At 46.1% G+C, this 19,552-nt stretch overlaps 1 protein-coding gene across 1 annotated transcript in view; it reads left to right on the top strand.

Moving 5' to 3' along the window:
• Window positions 1-19,552, top strand: part of ADAMTSL3 (ADAMTS like 3) — a 352,536-nt gene that overhangs the window by 224,382 nt on the left and 108,602 nt on the right. Inside the window, exons 15-16 of the mRNA XM_045448581.1 lie at window positions 711-795; window positions 14,395-14,681. Of these exons, the coding sequence (XP_045304537.1) occupies window positions 711-795; window positions 14,395-14,681 (372 nt within the window). The remainder of the gene's footprint in view (window positions 1-710; window positions 796-14,394; window positions 14,682-19,552) is intronic.

The raw sequence follows: 19,552 nt of genomic DNA, 5'->3' as shown, positions 1-19,552 counted from the left end.
CCCACGAGGTGCGAGTAATGGCTGTCTAACGTCCTCGGTGAAGTCTTTCCTCCTGACTTGTGCGCTTGATAGTTCTTTCACAGCCACCGCCTCAGGGTCTGTGATTTCCCTGAAGCAGCCCAAAATTTCCTTTCTCATTTCATAACCTAGTGTGTTCCTTTCTTCATGTCTTATGAGGCTTAAAAGCACAGAAAGGAGCGCGCATCTTGCTCCCGCGTGATGGGTGTAATCGGCAATCAGCTCCCGCGACAGCTACACCAATAAAAGTTTGAGTAAAACCTCCTCCCAGTTTTCTAAACATGTACGTTATTTGATTTTCTCCATTGATCTCTTTGTTCTTGGGCAAGGGGGATTTGTGGCAAAAGAGAGCAAGCTGATATGGTTGAAGTAAGAGCTTTGATATGTAAACAACAGAGATTGGTATTGGTTTATAGAAGGCACTTTTTTTATATGAAAGGCATTTTTATGCTCACTTGGAGAACATCTTCAACTGTGCTATGGGATCATCTGGTTGCACTGGGATAATGTGTTAATGAAAACAATACACGACAGAAATGTTTGGTTCACTCCAGAAGCCGCTTCAGGTCCTGTGATAAAAGACTCCACTTTGCATTTGAAAAGCGTGACTGCTTTATTGATGGAATCTTTCGCAAATAACGGTCATGTATCCAGCTGCTTTAAGCTTGTTGTTTGTGTTCCCTTTTTCTTAGAAAAAAGCCCAGTGGAAGCTAAATTACCGTGGCTGAAACAAGCCCAGGAACTAGAAGAGCCCAGAAGAGCAACCGAAGAACCATCGTGAGTCCAGGGCCTTTTATGGGTGTAATCAGGGCATAGCCAGTTAACATGATCTATGTAATTTTTGTACTTATTGGAATACAATGATACATTTCAAATCCAAATGACCTGAATTTTCAGACTCTAGAGAGCTCGAGCTGGCTGGAAGTCTTCTTTATTTCACAATTCAGCAGTTCTACTTTGGCATTATCTGTGAGAAGCCCATAAAAGAACAGTGTGTGTTAACTCAAAGCAGACCCAGTGGTCTGTTACAATTAAGAGATCGGGGGTAATTCCTAGATCTAGATTAACACGTATGATTTGACCAAGGACCATGACAATCTTGTACAGATCAATCAATCATTCCATGGTTAAGTCATGGCCAACCTCTATAAAACCAATTTACTTGAAATGTATCAGGGTGGCCCACGTGATTATTAGGAGAAATCCTGGAGCCGCTGTGGGAAGGAGCAGTGGAAAGAATATGGCACTCTGCATCTTGGAGCCTAGAACCGCCACTTTGAACCGTGTGACCGTAGACAAGTCTTTAATTTTTCTGCGTCTCATTCTCCTTACCTATGAAAGGAGCAGGCTGAACTCGATCTCTCCAGGGTCCATTCCTACTTAAAAATCTAATGACTTCTATCCACATGTGATTTGGCAAGTCCGGGGTGGAATGGTGTCAGTGGAAATGGAGAATTAGGAGTAAACCAGAGACACCTTCCAGAAGCTGAGGGTACGGACCTAAAGGGAGCAAGGAAGCAAAGGCACCCTGAGATTTTTCGTCCAGGAGTCTAGAAGAGCAGCAGGACCAATGACAGACTCAAGTAATTGGACAGGACAGCTGAGTCCCTGTCACATACGTGAAGTGTGCGGCGCTGACAGCCTGTTTACCAAGGGGGCAATCCCTAGAGTGTTCTAGGAAAAGGGATCTCAATATGGCTGGTCTCCGGCTCAGAGCAGGTGCTTCTTCCTCAGCACCTTCAGCAACAGACAGAGCTCCCTGCATCGAGAGACGGCTCATCCTTCTGTTGAACCTCAGGAGTTATAGGCAAGATTTTTTTGCCCCTGTTGAGCTACATATGCCTCCTTCGAATTTCGGATTTCTGAAACAGGAAAACAACCCACAAAAACCCACATCTATGCCCCATCCCACGTGACGGGTTTTCACAAATTTGAACAAAGCTGGATCACAAGAGTGCAGCCTTTCCCGGGCTCATCACTCCTAGCGTTTTCCAGTGGTTTTCGTGTGTTGTTTTGAGACCCCTTACCAACCTCATTGCTGTTTGCAGAACACGCTCATTTATCAATGTCCTTTCCAACTGGGGACCAGCCCAGTGAGCCCCTGAGGAATGTGGATTGCTTCTCTACGAGAAGGCACCATGCCTCTAGCAATGCGGGCCAGGAGAACTGGCACATCCCACGTAGGACGTGCGCAGAAAGAACTTTTCCACGTGGACTACTGTCGGGCCTGGAAGTGAACCCAGTGGTTTCTTCCGAATGACCCCAGAGTAACTAACCAAAGAGAGAGGGGTTCTGGGCTCGTGACTGAAGCTTGGTGATCTAGAGGAAGAGGGGGGGTGGGTCACAAGAAGTGGGTAATGCAGGAGAAGGAGTAATGAGAAGAGGAAGGAGGGGACACAAGGAAGGACCACAGTTGTAAAGACCAAGGCAGTATAGGGTTTAAGGAGAGTTGCAGATCTCATAGAAAGCCAAGGAGAAGCTATGTGGACTGAGGAAATACTATTTAGATGGACAGGAGTCTTTTCCAGTTAACGTTAGGGTAGGATCACTGAAAGGGTAGAGAAGTAATCATTGCAGAGATTTAAGAAACGAATTCCCAGTCAGAAGGAAGTGGGTAGTTGATGACTGAAGAACGAGTAAAGATTGGTAGTCAAGTTGATGGAAAGAAGCGGTTGTATGTATGTTTGATTTGTAATTGTTTTTATTTGAAGCTAGGATGACCTTAAATATATTAACAAGGTAATAAAGATCGTACGCAAGTCAGTTAACATGTCTGCACCTCCCAACTGTACAAGAAGGATATTGGGCTCAGCGTTACTGGAACCTTCTCCCCGCTCCAATCTCCTGTGATTCTGTAAGCGAAGGAAAGAGAGAGATTTGAGACACTCAAAAGGGAGTGTGGTTGTCATGCCAGGAAGGCTATAGAGTTGTCAGACTGGGGTGACACATCCTACCAGGTTCTTCTGTCCCCAGAACACAACGAGATCATGATGGCTACTCCTGTGTGTCCTCTCTTGGCTAATGGGATTGCTGTCCAGTTCCCCAAACCGCAAGCTTGGAGTCATTCTTGCCTGTCTCTCATTCTTCCCTTATATGTCGTTAACCACCGGCTGTGCCAGTCATATCCACCAAAATCTGTCTCCATTCCAGCTCCTTCCCTCCCTTCCCTACTACCATCCTTTCCAGGTCCTGAACTCACCCTTCCAACAGCCTCCTGATTCGCTTCCCCCTCAGTCCCTTCGAACCTACCCATTCCACAGCTCTTGGACTAGACCAGCCAAGGCACAAATCTGATTCTTCCCTTCCGATGTTGCGAATACCCCAGAGGTTCCCCATCACCCTAATATTTACACTCGTTCACAAGGCCAACCAGACGTAGCAGGGGCCATCACCCTTCCTGGCTCCCGGCCTCATCCCTAACCACTTTCTTGCTTTGCCTTGAGTGGGACGTTCCAGCCACATGGAGCTGCTGGTCGTGCCTGGCCTTCGTGAAGCTGCCACTCACGTCCACACTCCCCTCGTACTAATTTTCTTATTCGAGTGTAGGTGACGCGCTTTCATCAGAACCACTTGTGGTGCTATGTAATTGCAGATTTCTGGGCCCCGAGTGGCAGACGCTGGGGGGTGGGGCTTAGTCACTAGAACGTTTTCGGCTCTGCCAGATACCTTTTGGTGTGTGTGTGGTAAAACCTGCCTGACAAAATAGGTGAAAGGGATGAAGAGGTGCAAACTTCCAGCTATAAAATAAACAAGCCACGGGGATGAACAGGGAACAGAGTCCATCGTCGTTCGTAACTTTGCGTGGTGACCGACAGTGCCGATGCCCATCGTGGGCATCGTTTCGTAACATGTAAAAATATCAGCCCGCTCTGATGCACTCCGGAAGCAGCTAGAATGTCGTATGTCGGCTGCACTTCAATCTTAAAGATTACCTCTTTCACCATTTCTAAGAGTACGGTTTAGCGGCCTTAAACTACACTGATGCCGTTGTGTGACCAGCCCCACCACCCACCTCCAGAACCGCTTCATCTCCCCCAACATACACTCTGTACCCGTTAAGTGCTAACTCCCCATATCCCCCTACCGGCCCCCCCCCCAGCCCCCAGCACCTCGATTCGACTTTCCGTCTCTCTGAATCTGCCACCAGCATTTTTAGCAAGCACCCCAAGTGACTGGGGAGGGAGCATCCAAGTTTGGGAACCACTAGATCAGAGAGTCCGAAGGGTCCCTTTCAAGGTCTGAAAATCCCATCCATTTTCTCCTTTTCTAAATTTTTTATTTTTATTTATTTATGTTTAATGTTTATGATTATTTATTTATTTATTTATTTATTTATTTATTTTTGAGAGAGAGAGAGAGAGAGCGCGCAAACAGGGGAGGGGCAGAGAGAGAGGGAGACACAGAATGAGAAACAGGCTCAAGGCTCTGAGATGTCAGCACAGAGCCCGACGCGGGGCTCGAACCCACAAGCTGTGAGATCATGACCTGAGCAGAAATCAAGAGTCAGACACGCAGCCACCTGAGTCACCCAGGAACCTCCCCTCCCTCCCTGCCCCACCCCGGTCTACCGCTGTTCATTTTATTGGAAGGGGCAATACCATGTAAGCTCCAGGAGGTCCGGGCCTCGTATTCATTCCAAGCCTGCTTCTCCATCAGTCCGCCTGCCTTTGCTGGTGGTTCCCTCCTCCCCTGACTCCCTGAGCAGAGCTCATGTACCCTTTCCTGCAGAAAGACCCCACTCGTGTCTCTCCAGCGTGGAAGAATGAGCCTGCACGCACCTGTTCCCGGCCTCCTCCCCACTTCCTCTCTCTCTCTGTCCCTCCCTCCCTCCCTGTCTCCCTCCCTCCCTCCCTCTGTGGTCGCCATGCAATTTTCCTTTATAATTCACGCTGCTGGCAGGTTCTGGCGTGTTCCTGGCTGTCTAGTGCGAAGTTTATAGTTTCCTCCCTCCCACCACTTCTGACTCCGTCCATTCCCTCCATTTCCAAACAGGACCGCAGCATACCTCAGCTTCCAGTTCATCCCTTTATAACCACTGTCCTTTGTGGTTTGGGGATGCTCCCTTGTTGACAACGGAGGGGAAGGCGAACGCAGCTATAGTTCAGATCCCTCGAGCAAAGCCTGCCAAACCCGCCTGGAGAAGATAAATATTTCTGCCTCTGTGGTTTCCCGTGGCCTGGGCTCTGAATTTACACAGGGAGTGGATGTTCTAAAGCTTTATTTATTTTTTTTTAATTAGGAAAATAAAAATTACAGCTTATAAAGCTAAGCCAGGGGAACTACAGTTTTGACCTTCTTAGCTTTCCGCTGGGGAACGTGGTGACAGTCGATACGGTTATCCTTGTTTTCAACAGGCCTTCCCGGGAGGCCTGCGACTTTCTCTGGGGTTCGCGATGCTTCCGCAGCTGGGTCGCCCCATTCTCCCATTTTTCATAGATGAAAACCAAGGAAACAGGGCAGGTTTGGAGCGCTTTGGGTGTTTTCCTCACTGCTATGTTCGCTTCTCCATTTGTGGAAGCTACCATCCAAGTATGTCTTCTTTGAGACACCTGGTTTTCCCGTAAGAGCAATAACGGCTGATATTGAGGACATCGTTTGTGCCAGGTGCCTATGTGGTGGGTTAGCTCACTTAATTCCGACAATGTCCCCACGAAGAGGTGTATTATTACCCTCACTTTAGCGGTGAAGAAAGCAAGGCACAGAAGAGGTTAGGGAATTGCCCAGCCCTTCAGGGCTGTTAAGTGGTAGACGGTGATTCTCTGGCCTGTGATTTTAGGAAGCGCTTTAGTTTCACCTTACGTGACCTGAATTGAAGCTGCGCGCATCCGTAGGTTGGTCCGAGGACCTGCCTTCAGGACCTACGCGAACTTGAGATGGTCTTGAGATGCACACGGGCATCAGAAGAGCCGCACGTCAAGTACGTGCGATTGTGTGCAGGCCGGCTGGCCACGCCTGGATGCTGACGTCCGGAGTGTGGGGAGGCGCCGGTGGGGGAGAGAGGTTGGTAATGGCAGCAAGGATACAGTGGGAAGCATAAGCAGGTCTTGGAAAACTTCTCGGTTCACTAAGGAACTGGGACTTCGTTTGGAGAAAGGAGGAGGTTTTCACAAGTGAGGCCATCATGATTACATCCTATTTTATTTATTTATTTTTAAATTTTATTTAAATCCAGATTGGTTAACATATAGTGTAATAATGGTTTCAGGAATAGGATTTAGTGATTCATCGCTTACATACAACACCCAGTGCGCGTCCCAACAAGTGCCCTCCTCGAGGCCCATCATCTGTCAAGCCCATCCCCCCCACCCAACACCCCTCGAGCAACCTTCAGTTTGTTTTCTGGATTTAAGAGTCACTTATGGTTTGCCTTCCTCTCTGTTTTTATCTTAGTTTTCCTTTCCTTCTGTGTTCATCGGTGGTGTTTCTTAAATTCCACGTGTGAGTGAAATCATATGGTATCTGTCTTTCTCTCACTGACTTATTTCGCTTAGCATACACACCGTATCTTCCTTATCCGTTCACCATCATGATTACGTTTTAGAAAGATCTTTCTGGCTGTCTGCAACTTGTTTCTAATCATTCACTATGATAAAAAAGGAACTGTGGAAAATGTCAAATTACACATCTCTGTGTAGACTGGACACATTTGTTGGGGTGGAATTTCTGGGCCAGAAGGCACATCGAAGGCATTGAATTTCTTTGGTCAAATTGCATTTCCAAAATTCAGTACTGATTTGCCATCCAAAGCAGTCCTGAAGCCCACCCTCTTTCCCACAACTCCATCAAAATGAGGAAGTTACCTTTTTTCCAAAAAAAAAAATGCTATTTTCTAGTACAGTTGACTCTTGAACAACATGGGTTTGAACTATGTGGGTCGACTTACATGTGGATTTTTGCAGTGTGGCACTGTAAATGTATTTTTTTCCTTATGATTTTCTTTCCTTTTCTTTTTTTTTAGAGAGAGAGAACACATGAGCATGCACACACATGCATGAGCAGGGAAGGGACACAGGGAGATGGAGAGAGAATCCCAAAGCAGCACAGAGCCCAGTGTGGGGCTTGATCCCAGACCATGAAATCATGACCTGAGCTGAAATTAAGAAACGGATGCTTAACTGACTAAGGCACTCAGGCACCCCGCCTTATGATTTTTTAATAGCATTTCTTTCCTCTAGCTTACTTTATTATGAGAAGACCGTATATAATACATATGACATATAAAATATGTGTAGTTGACCATTTACGTTATGGGTAAGGGTCCATTGGTTAAGTGTTTGGGGAGTGAGAAGTTGTATGTTGATTTTTGACTGTAGGCAGGGGGATGAGGAGAGGGTCAGTGTCCCTAACCCCCGAGTTGTTCAAGGGTCAGCTGTATTTTCTTTTTAATTTTTTTTAACGTTTATTTATTCTTGAGATAGAGACAGAGCATGAGTGGGGGAGGGGCAGAGAGAGAGAGGGAGAGAGAGAGAGGGAGAGGGAGACACAGAATCCGAAGCAGGCTCCAGGCTCCGAGCCATCAGCACAGAGCCTGACGCGCAGGCTCCAACCAATGGACCGTGAGATCATGACCTGAGTCGAAGTCGAACGCTCAACCGACTAAGCCCCCCAGGCGCCCCAAGGGTCAGCTGTATTTTTAAAAAAAATTTTTTTTAATGTTTATTTATTTTTGAGAGACAGAGACAGAGAGAGGCAGAGCATGAGCGGGCGAAGGGCAGAGGGAGAGGGAGACACTGAGTCTGAAGCAGGACCCAGGCTCTGAGCTGTCAGCACAGAGCCCAATGTGGGGCTCGAACTCACGAACCGTGAGATCATGACCTGAGCCAAAATCGGACGCTTAACCGACTGAGCCACCCAGGCGCCCCAAGGTCAGCTGTATTTTTAACGTTTTCGTGGTTTACCTTTAACTTTGACCCATGGAGAATTTACTCTGACGTGTGGTGTGTGGTGTTGGTCTAACTTAATTCTCCCTTGAATAATTAACAAGCTGCCCCGCACCATCTAGTGAATAATCTAGTGCTCATGTTGAGGTCACAATGCCTTCGTTGTGTAAATGGACCACTCCATTGTCAGTGCCAGAGTACGGGAATTACTGCAACTTTTTAGAACTTTTTTCTATCAGGCTCTGCGAGGGCTGTCTCATTGTTATTCCTTTTAAACGGCTCATGACGGTCCTCAACTAACCTCCCATAAAACCTTAGAGTTGTCTTGTCTGTTTCCAGCCTCCTTCCCCCTAAATCGGATCAGAACTGCGTTCATTTGCTAAATCAATTAACGGGGGACGCACATCTTTAGTGTTGAGTCTTCCCATTCAGAGGCATGTGCTGTTCTGTCCAGTGAATCAGATCTCTGGGGTCAGAACCCCTTCAGTATTTTGTAGTTTTAATCATACCAGCCCTGTGCTTTTTTTATAGAGTTTTTATTCACAAGCTCCGGCGTTAAGCCTCAGTCTTTTTCATCTGTAAAATCAGGAAAATAACAGTACTTGTTCATAAGGTTGTTGTGAAAGTTACATTAAATGATAAATGGAATATTCTTTGCACGGTGCCTGGCAATGAACGCCAGCAGCAAATGTTGGTTGAATTTTGAGAAACCTGGTAGTTTTAGGATAGATGGATAGGGACTTTGTTTTTTATTATTATTATTTGAGAGAGAGAGAGAGAGAGAGCGCGCACACAAGTGGGGGGGGCAGAAGAGGGAAAGAGAGAACTTTAAGCACGCTTCACGCTCGATGTGGAGCCCAACTCAGGGCTTCATCTCAAAACCCTGGGATTATGACGTGAGCTGAAATTAGGAGTCAGGTGCTTAATTGACTGAGCCCCCCAGATGCCCCATACATAGGCACTGTTTCATTGAACTCGTATTTTTTTTCTAAAAATTTTCAATGAACTATACTGTTTTCCATAGTTATATCATCATTAAAGAACCACCTCATCTTCTTTCCTAAAATTTGTACCTTTTACCTTTCCTTATCTCATTTTGTTATTCCTTATACTTTTTACATTTCTGAAGAGATTGCGTTTGTATCCCGTATAGATTTTGAAATTAGAGTCTTTGTATTTTAATAGGAGAGTTTAATTCAGTTAAATTTATTATGATTGCTGATAGTTCTGGCCTCCATTTTTTTCTTTTTTTCTCTTAAGGTTTATTTATTTTTGAGAGAGAGAGAGAGAGCATAAGCAGGGGAGGGGCAGAGAGAGACACACAGAATCCAAAGCAGGCTCCAGGCTCCAAGCTGTCAGCCCAGAGCCCGACGCGGGGCTTGAACCCACGAACCGCGAGATCGTGACCCGGCCGAAGTCGGACGCCCAACCGACGGCGCCACCCAGGCGCCCCAACCAGTTGATTTTTTTTAAGTTCGTTTATTTATTTTTTTTTTAATTTTTTTTTTAACATTTATTTATTTTTGAGACAGAGAGAGACAGAGCATGAACAGGGGAGGGGCGGAGAGAGAGGAAGACACAGAATCCGAAACAGGCTCCAGGCTCTGAGCTGTCAGCACAAAGCCCAATGCAGGGCTCGAACTCCCGGACCGCGAGATCGTGACCCGGCCGAAGTCGGACGCCCAACCGACTGCGCCACCCAGGCGCCCCTCAAAGCTCCTGGTTTCTAAAAAGAAGTTTTTAGCCAGGTAGTTTTCCTTTTCTATGGCCGCAGGAGCAATTTACCACACACCTAGTGGCTTAACAAACATTTGCTCTCTCAGTTCTGTAAGTCAGGAGCCCAGTAGATTGAAGTGGTTCCTCTGCGCTGGGTCCCACGAAGCCAAAATCGAGGTGTCTCTCAGCCTGAGCACCTGTCTGGGGCCCTGGGGGAGAATGTGCTTCCAGTCCTATTCAGGTAGTTGGCAGAATTCAGTTCCATGCAGTTGTAGAATCGACACTCCCATCTCCTTGCTGGCTGTCGGCCAGTTGTTCTCAATTTCAAGGGGTCACCTGCACTCCTTGGCTCCTGGCCCCTTCCGTCTCCCGGCCAGCAGCAGCTGGGGTACCTCTCGTGCTCTGAATCTCTCGTGCTCTTTTCCTGCATCTCTCTGACTTCAGCCAAAGAAATTTCTGTTTTTAAGGACCTGTGATTAGATTATCCTGCTAGGATAATCTCCTTATCTCCAGGCCCATAACCTTAACCATATCTGCAGAATTCCTTTTGCCATGCAATATAACATATTCATAAATTCTAGAGACGAGGGTGTGGGCATCTTTGGGGTGGCCATTATTCTGCCTAAAACACGTAAGTTTTTTTTTTTTTTAATTTTTGTAACGTTTATTTATTTTTGAGACAGAGAGAGACAGAGCATGAATGGGGGAGGGTCAGAGAGAGAAGGAGACAGAGAGAGAAGCAGGCTCCAGGCTCTGAGCTGTCAGCGCAGAGCCTGACACGGGGCTTAAACCCAGGAACCACAAGATCATGACCTGAGCCGAAGTCGGATGCTCAACCGACCGAGCCACCCAGGTGCCCCTAAAACTCTAAGTTTTTATGTTCATCATTTTTTATCACTTTTTCCTGGGAGATAGTATGCCTTTCCAAGCTGTATTGTAGGCACTTTTTTTTTTTTAACATGTTGTATTTCTGAACACTTTGTCTGTTTGTCTTGTGGTAGAACCTCTACTTGAAGAGTCCAAGCATCTTCAATGTCGGATTATTTCAGTTTTCTCTCGTTTTGTCTCTAAAAACTGCCAGGGTGCCTGGGTGACTCAGTCAGTTGAAGGTCCAGCTTCAGCTCAGGTCATGATCTCACAGTTTGTGGGTTCGAGCCTCACGTCACGCTCTGTGCTGACAGCTCAGAGCCTGGAGCTACTTTGCATTCTCTCTCTCTCTCTCTCTCTCTCTCTCTCTCTCTCAAAAAAATTAAATAAATAAACTTAAAAATAAAAACTGCCATTAAAAAAAAAAAATCCGTTTTGAAGAGGCAGAATTTACATACAGTAAGCGGTGTCTATTTAAAGTGATGAGTTTTAACAGGTGTAAACAGCCACCCAGCCCCAGCCTCAGGCAGGATACAGAACACTCCCATCACCCCCAGAAGGTCTCCTTTGCAGACTGTTCCTCCCTCCCCCTGCTCCCAGTGCTTCAAAAGCTCCCCTCAGGGCCCCTGCGGGGCTCAGTCGCTTAAGCCTCTGACTCTGCATTCTGGCTCAGGTCCTAATCTCACATTTGGTGAGTTCTAGCTCCGCGTGTACTGACAGCACAGAGCTTGCTTGGAATTCTCTCTCTCTCTCTCTCTCTCTCTCTCTCTCTCTCTCTGTCTCTCTGTCTCTCCCCTCACCCTGTCCCCTCCCTGCTCATGTGTTCGCTCGCTCTCTGTCTCTCAAATAAAAAAAAATCTTTGTTTCAGTAAGTACTGAATGAGCGCTGGTGGCTCATGAGGCACCTGGGTGGCTCAGTCCGTTGAGCATCCAACTCGTGAGTTCAGCTCAGGTCATGATCTCATGGTTCATCAGATCGAGCCCCATGTCGGGCTCTGCACTGACAGTGTGGAGCCGGCTTGGGATTTTCTCTCTCCCTTCCTCTGCCCCTCCCCTGCTTGTGCACGTACTCTCATGCTGTCTCTCTCGAGATAAATAAATAAACATTTAAAAAATAAATAAGTAAACAATACTAATGATACATAAAAAATTGAAAAAAATCCACAAAGACCATCATGCTACTTTATACATAAAGTTTCTGTTGCCATAGCTTCCCTCCCCCCCTCCCTTTCAAACCACTCGTGGCTAATTTGGACAGTTCTCACATCTGGTTTTTAAGAGGACCCCTAAAAGGGTCTCTGAAAGCCAACTTGAAAGGTCCAGGACACCTTAGGAAAACACTGGATGTGACCATCACTTGCCACGTTGGGAACTGAGGTGAGCCTTTCCTCCAGCCCCATCTTCTAATGGGGCTCTGAATCACAACAGACACAGGGGTTCCCTGTGAATGAAAAGAATCTGCATCTCCATTTTCAGTTTTTATCACTAAGGAGAGAGGAGGGGAAAAGAAGGTGACCATAAACGTACAGTGTGCACAGGGGTGCCTGGGTGGCTCAGTTGGTTAAGCGTCCGACTTCAGCTCAGGTCATGATCTCGCGGTCTGTGGGTTCAAGACCCCGCGTAGGCTCTGTGCTGACAGCTGGGAGCCTGGAGCCTGCTTCAGATTCTGTGTGTGTCTCTCTCTCTGCCCCTCCCCCGCTCGTGCTCTGTCTCTCTGTATCTCAAAAATGAATAAATGTTAAAAAATTTTTAAAAAAGTACAGTATGCACATGGTTAGAAAATGCAAGCCTTTTAAAGCTAGAAACAGAAAGTGGAAGCTCCCACTCCACACTCTGGCACGTGCGATCGATCACTTCCAGAAAAGAGACATTGTACATTGTGCGTAAATCATGTACAGGTATGTGTGCTATAAATGTTATAATTAAATAACATATAAATAACATATATATACATATACATATGCATGCCTTTCTGTGTGTATTTAGACAAAAGATCCCAGTATATGAGCCATCCCACACTTACTTCATTTAACTCTCTCCAAGAGGAGACTATTCCTTCTGAATTAATAACAGACACACCTCCTTCTTTTAATTGACCTCATATTATTACGTTGTATGTATATTACATTGTATCGGTGCCTCGTCTTAAATTTAACCAGGCTTTTTCTTTCCAGTTCTACCGGGGAAAACAGCAAGGAGAGAAAAGAGCATGTTCAAATATTATGCCAATACTCCTCTCTGCTGGGAGGTTGGGCAAGCCCTCTCCTGGCCTAGGGTAGGGGAGGGAGTTCTCCACCAAAAGTTTTCAATGCAGTAAATAGAATCTGGAGGGTTTACTGTTTGCAGGGCTCTTTACGGGGCTCATGTATCCCAATGGTGTTTCCTCCTGCTGATTGGATTGTGGACAACGGTGATGAAGTCTTGTCCAGGGAGAGAAGGTTGGAGGACTCTGAGAGACCCTTACTACCCGTTCTGAGATTTTGAACATGAACCCTTGGAACTATATCTTAGCCGTTTTCTAAAGTGACTTAGTACGTTATCCTGTGAACAGAGATCTGCGTTCACTTAAACTCAGGAAATGATGCACGCCATATTCCCCTCTTAGGCATTTATAGTATGCATTCATGTATCGTGGTCTTTGGAAAAGTTTTGCAGTAATTAAACCTGTGGAGCACTATTGCACCCGTGGTTTCCCCAGCTTACATTCGCTGGGCTCTTCCTTGCCTGTCACTTGTGAATATCTCACAATGCAAGTGTTGCTTCGGGATGACTTAACTAAGTATGTCCCTGCTGAGTCTCTGCTTTTCAATTCAGTGCAGGAATCAGTAAACGTCTTCTGCAAAGGCCCAGATAGTAAAGATTTTAGGCTTTGTGGGCCAAATAGTCTCTGTGGCAAATCCTCAGCTCTGCCATATAGCATAAAAGCAGTCATGAACAAGAAGTGAGCAAGTGACCATGGCCATATTCCAATAAAACTATAATTATGGATACTTTAATTCAATTTTGTGTCATTCAGAAAATATTACCCTTCTTTTCCACCCCCAACCATTTAAAACTATAAAAGTCATTCTGTAGTCTGTAGAGAAACAGGTGGTCTGGGCTTGACCTGTAGGCTATAGGTTGACAACCTCTGATTTAGTGGATAATAATTCAGAATCAGAAATAAATACTTTTTATTCAGCCATATTGTATCTAAGATATTTTCAAGAAGATGAAATTCAGTGTAGTATAGCTGAGGATAGAATATGAAAGCTTCATCTACCCTGCAGAAAACATTTATTATCTTAAATATTGAGAGTTTAATAAAGTCCTACCTGTTAAAGGATAAGCCTGATAAAGATTCATTGAATAAATATTGATAAAAATTCTCCGTATTATAAAAGAACTCAGATTAGAAATTATCACTACATAATGGTTTATTTATGACCAAATTTTTGAAGAGCCTAATTTTAATGATGTTACACAAAGGTGATAGCACAGCATTTGAGCTTTAAAATGGATGCAAACTTTTGGGGCACCTGGGTGGTTCAGTCAGTTAAGTGTCTGACTCTTGATTTCGGCTCAGGTCATGATGTCATGATTTGTGAGTTTGAGCCCTGCATCGGGCTCTGCGTTGTCAGACTTGGGACTCTCTCTCTCTCTCTCTGCCCCACCCTGCTCTCTAAATAAATAACTAAATAAACAAACAAGTAAATAAAATGGGTGCAAACGTTCGCTAGATCTCCAGTGAAAAATCCTTTCTGTTGCTAATAAGATTGGACAATTTGTTCATGACCTAGTTGAGCACCAGGAAAAATAAACGGCATTTCCAATGTCCCGAATTCCCTCTGAGCGAAGTTATCTCTTCCCTTCAGGGAAGGCCTGTCGCTCCTGCGGGGCCGGTGTATAACGGGGACTCCTGGGTCTTCTGTAGGTTCATCCCAGAGCCCTGGTCGGCCTGCAGCACCACGTGCGGGCCGGGCGTCCAGGTCCGGGAGGTGAAGTGCCGGGTGCTCCTGACGTTCACGCAGACGGAGACCGAGCTGCCTGAGGAAGAGTGCGAGGGCCCCCAGCTGCCCACCGAGCGGCCCTGCCTCCTCAACCCCTGCAACGAGAGCCCTGCCTCCCGCCAGCCCGACGCCTCTCCCCAGGAGGACAGCACGATGACCTACCACTGGGAGTACGCTGGCTTCACCCCTTGCACGGCCACATGCTTGGGAGGTATTGGATTCTCTCCGGGGGGTGGGGGGGTGGGGGGGGGACAGCGGCGTCTTATGTTGCTAATGGTTTGAGAAACCACTGACTTGGCTAAGCCAGACATGCAACTTAGAAAAACCTAAAGGAGGTAAAGTCATTCGAATAACTGAAAACTATGCCTTCTCTGTCTTTATTTTCCATTGTGATTATTCCAGGAAGATCAAGGATAGTGTGGCAGTATATCCTGACCCCCTCCCCGCCCAAAAAATGTTATGCTCCTTTGGCCTCAGCAAATGTATAAATGAGGTGGGGAAAGAGGCCACTGATTAATATGGAATAAGTAGGAGAATGCAGAACTGGTAAGTCGAGGCAGTCTTGCCCGTGAGTCAGTGTTACAAACTGAGGTGGCCTGGGATTGCCATTTCTGATGGGACTCTGTCAGGTGTCACCCTCATACCTGCACATTGGGCTGGAGAGCAGGGAAGGGCACACTGGTCACTCTGGTTTATGTGTGTGCACGTATGTGTGTGTAATTTGCATAGCCAGTGGGCCTGTTAGGATTAGAAAGTGCTAATATGGCCAGGTGGCCTCAATAGGGTGCAAGTTGGCACCAAGATTATCAAGCCCTCCAGGATCCAAAAGAGAGTTGATGAGCAGAGAGCAGGAGTTCAGATAGTCATTCTCCAGGGCTCTCTTTTTTGGAAGGAAAAGATAGAAATAGTTGGAAAGCTAGCTCTTCTGCTGACCTGAAGGAGACTCATCTGATCAGGACTCCAGGACCCCTGACACCCTGACCCTGGATTCCAGCACTTGTGGCAAACCCTGGTGGCTAAATGTGCTCTGACTTCAGGGGCGCCTGGGGGACTCGGTCAGTTAAGCATCCGACTCTTGATTTCAGCTCAGGTGGTGATTTCACGGTTTGTGAGTTCGAGCCCCATGTCGGGTTCTGCACTGACAGTGCAGAGCCTGCTTGCGTTTCTCTCTCTCTCTCTCTCTCTCTCTCTCTCTCTCTCTCTCTTTCTGCCCCTCCTGCATGAGTTCTTTCTTCTCTCTCTCTTTCCCTCTTCAAGATAAATAGATAAACTTTAAAAAAAGTGCTCTGACTTCAGTCCCAGCCAATGGTGAGAAGAATACAGGAGCTACTGCCTTAGAAGGTGGTTAGTTCAAGTGCATGCCCCAGCCCTCCTGGTGCTCCTGAGCCCATTACTTGGAGCTCCCTATCAGGTATTAGAGCTCGTGATCCTGTCACTGTACCTGAGCCCCTCCCTCTTTGTCCTCCGGGCCCTTAAGTGAATTCCCAGTCCTTCCCATCCAGTCTCCAAGACTTGGTGGTATTTGTCTTTGTCCTGTCCTAATTCAGCCTCTAAACCCACCTATCCTGACACAGACACCTGTTCTCTGACATTGCCAGCCTGCAGTAGACCCAGAGGAAGTGGCATATGTTTTAGCCCCAGCCTTCAGCTAAGCTACTACCTTTCACATGCAGTTATGCACGTAGGATTTAGAACAGGACACTTGGCTGCTCCCAGATTCTCTCTGCTCTCTTACTTGCTTCTCCCTGGTTTTTAGAAGCCCACCCAACGGACTAGGAGTTCAGATTTTCTTACTCATCTGGACCTCAACTGGCTGCTGTGTCTCTTGCCTCCAGGGCACATAGTCTCAGCCCCAAGTCCACTGCACACCTATGCTGCTGCTCAGAACTTAACTCTTGCTCTGAGTTCAGCACCCTGGACACCACCCTTGTTATAGCTTGGAAACCTTCCCATGAACATGCCCTTGGAGAGAATAGGAACTAGTACTTTCTTGATGAGTCTTGAGGACCCCTCCAGAGGTAGTTGCCGAGATGCAAAAATGGTCCCCCATTCAACTGCCGTTATAGATGGCTGGAACTTCCTATGACATTCCTGGAAAGCATCAGCTATCTCTACCGCTTCTGAACCAGCACGTTCCTGCAGTATCACCAGGGGCCTGGAGCTGTGTCTTTTATTATGAGAATAGAAACAAATCCTGCTGTTGCTTGCACAGCCTCAAATCTCTTAATCTCAAAACTCTTGAACGTTGCCTTTGGTAGAATTACTATTTCATCTAGTACTCTGCTATCCTTGAGTTTAGTTTTTTTCCCTGACTGGGAAGGCCCCTTGATTTGGGGAAGCATGGCATGTTGGGTCCTCGGAACTAAGAGAGCAGTTGGAGTTGCCCAAGGAAAGATGACCAGGCGAATTCTGATTCAGTTGGCGGAGTCTGTTGGACCTCATCTTTGATAGATAGATTGATTGATTGATTGATTTTGAGGGGGGCGGGGAAGGGAGAGACGGAGAGAGAGAGAATCTCAAGCGGGCTCCATGTTATCAGCACAGAGCCCGACGCAAGGCTCAATCTCACGAGCCGTGAGATCATGACCTGAGCCGAAATCAAGAGTCAAACGCTTAATTGACTGAGCGAGCCATCCAGGCGGCACTAGACCTCATCTTTGAAGCTTGGTACCAAGATGTTAGAATCTGCTATTGTGCTGTCTACTGAGGTAGCTCTAGGAGGCACCTCCAGGATGGCTGAGCCTATGGGAATGACTTTCTTTTTTTATTTGCTAATAGTTTTATTGAGATGTTAATTCACATCCCATACAATTTATGAATTTGAAGTCTTTATTCAATTTGGTGGGTTTTAGTATATTCACAAGATTGTGCAAACATCTTCATAATCAGCGTCACAGCACTTTACCCCCACAGAACCCTGTACCCTTAAGCAGGTCACTCCCCATTTTTCCTCAAACCCCCATTTTCCCTGCCAGTGGCAGCCCCTGGAAACCATTGATCTACTTTCTGTCTGTTCTGGACATTTTGTATAAGATGAATCACATAATATGGGGTCCTTCGTGACTTTTACTTAGTATAATGTTTCCAGTTGAGGTCTATCCATGTTGTAGCATGAATCAGAACTTCATTCCTTTTTATGACTAATACTCTTCCATTGTAGGGATAAACCACATTTTGCTTATCTATTCATCAGTTAGAAATTTGGATTCTTTGCATGTCTTGGGTGTTATGAATAATCCTACTATGGTCATTCAGGTACATGTTTTTATATGGACATACTTTTTCATGTTTCTTGGGTATGTACCTTGGAGGAGTAGAATGACCTTTGAATCCACTTAAAACATATAAATTTGGGACACCTGGGTGGCTCAGTCAGTTGGGCATCCTACTCTTGGTTCTGGCTCAGGTTGTGATCTCATGGTCGTGGGATCGAGCCCCATGTCAGTCTCTATGCCAAGTGTGGAGCCCGCTTGGGATTTTCTCACCCCCCACTTCTTTCTCTGCTCCTCCCCTGTTCATATGCATGCATGCATGCTCTCTCTCTCTCTCAAAATAAATAAATAAACAAACTTAAAAAAATACAAGTTTTGCGAAACCTGGCTAATTGAGTTTATCCTTATTGGCCCTGTGGACCTTTGGGCTGACTGTGAGAAGACAGAGCACCTTGAACATGTCAGAAGTGCAGCTCACTGTGCAGATAGTTGATGCGGAGTGCCCGTTTATTGTCTGGCATCCTCTTGTGAACTTGGAACACATTTTACAAGTTTTAACAGAGATCAACTTGGAAATCTTTCAATACTCGGTTAAACAGCAATTTTGCCTTGTGAGAGTGCACTGTATTGTGTAATCCTAGAATAATACCATTTAAGTGAACCTTGGGTACCCACTAACCCAAATTTTACAGTTAGGGAAACCGAGGCTCAGAGGCCATCATGCAGTCCCAAGCAGAAAACAGTTCTCATCTTTTAGAGAGAGCTGGCCATATAATGGGTGCATATAATAAGCCTTTTAACTTGGCAAAAAGTAATATTTTTAATTTTGGGGGTTCAAGCTTAAATTTTGCTTTTAAATAAGTAAATTCTGTGAAACGTAAAGGGTAATGCTTGAAACCAGGATCCTCAATAAAGACAGGGAAGCTCATGCCTGCTCTGTGCTAGACTTCATGGCTCTGGGTTCTGGGCTCAAAATCGGGATATAAAATGAGTAGCACACAGTCCTTCCTTGACTTGATGGTGCACAGCTTTTGGTTATTTTGCCTTTATCGTCTTGACCGTACTAGCTACATACAGTGACACTTGCCTCTCGGTGATCCATTTTAATGTGGTTTTGGAGGCTCAGCCTCTACAAGTCCACTTCTGTGTGATTAAGAATGTCGGTTTTGGGGCGCCTGGGTGGCGCAGTCGGTTAAGCGTCCGACTTCACCCAGGTCACGATCTCGCGGTCCGTGAGTTCGAGCCCCGCGTCGGGCTCTGGGCTGATGGCTCAGAGCCTGGAGCCTGTTTCCGATTCTGTGTCTCCCTCTCTCTCTGCCCCTCCCCCGTTCATGCTCTGTCTCTCTCTGTCCCAAAAATAAATAAACGTTGAAAAAAAAAAAAAAAAAAGAATGTCGGTTTTAACCCTCCCCCTGCACGCGAGGAGAGTGGGTCTGCCTTAACTAAAGACCACAGGAAGATAGCATTTCCACAGGCACACAGCCGTTTCTCCAGCTTCCTATTTCTGGTAGAAGAAATAATACACGCAAATGACAGATTCCTGCAAAGATCGTATCCTGATCCTCTGTGTACTTGTATTTTCCAACTAATCTTCATATCATACGAGAAATAAAAATACATCTGTTTGTTGTAATTGCTGGTACTTAGGAATCTTTCCTAAGTCGGCTTTCATTTTGGGAGTGGCAACAGAGAATTCTTTTTTAGTTCCTGGAAACATGAAGAATTCACACATTGGATTTCCAGCTTCCACAGCGTATATACGTAGGCGTGCAGCATAGTATGTGTGCACGTGCGTGCGTATATACGTAGACCTCCCGGAAGATGTGCCTGCCTTTGTAACACCCCCTGGTAAGGTTCTGTAATTTCGTAC

The sequence above is a fragment of the Leopardus geoffroyi genome, chromosome B3 (genome assembly GCF_018350155.1).
Source record: "Leopardus geoffroyi isolate Oge1 chromosome B3, O.geoffroyi_Oge1_pat1.0, whole genome shotgun sequence".
Classification (NCBI taxonomy): Eukaryota; Metazoa; Chordata; class Mammalia; order Carnivora; family Felidae; genus Leopardus; species Leopardus geoffroyi.
The sequence above is the reverse complement of the archived record's forward strand: the minus strand, read 5'-3'. Positions and strand labels throughout refer to the sequence as shown.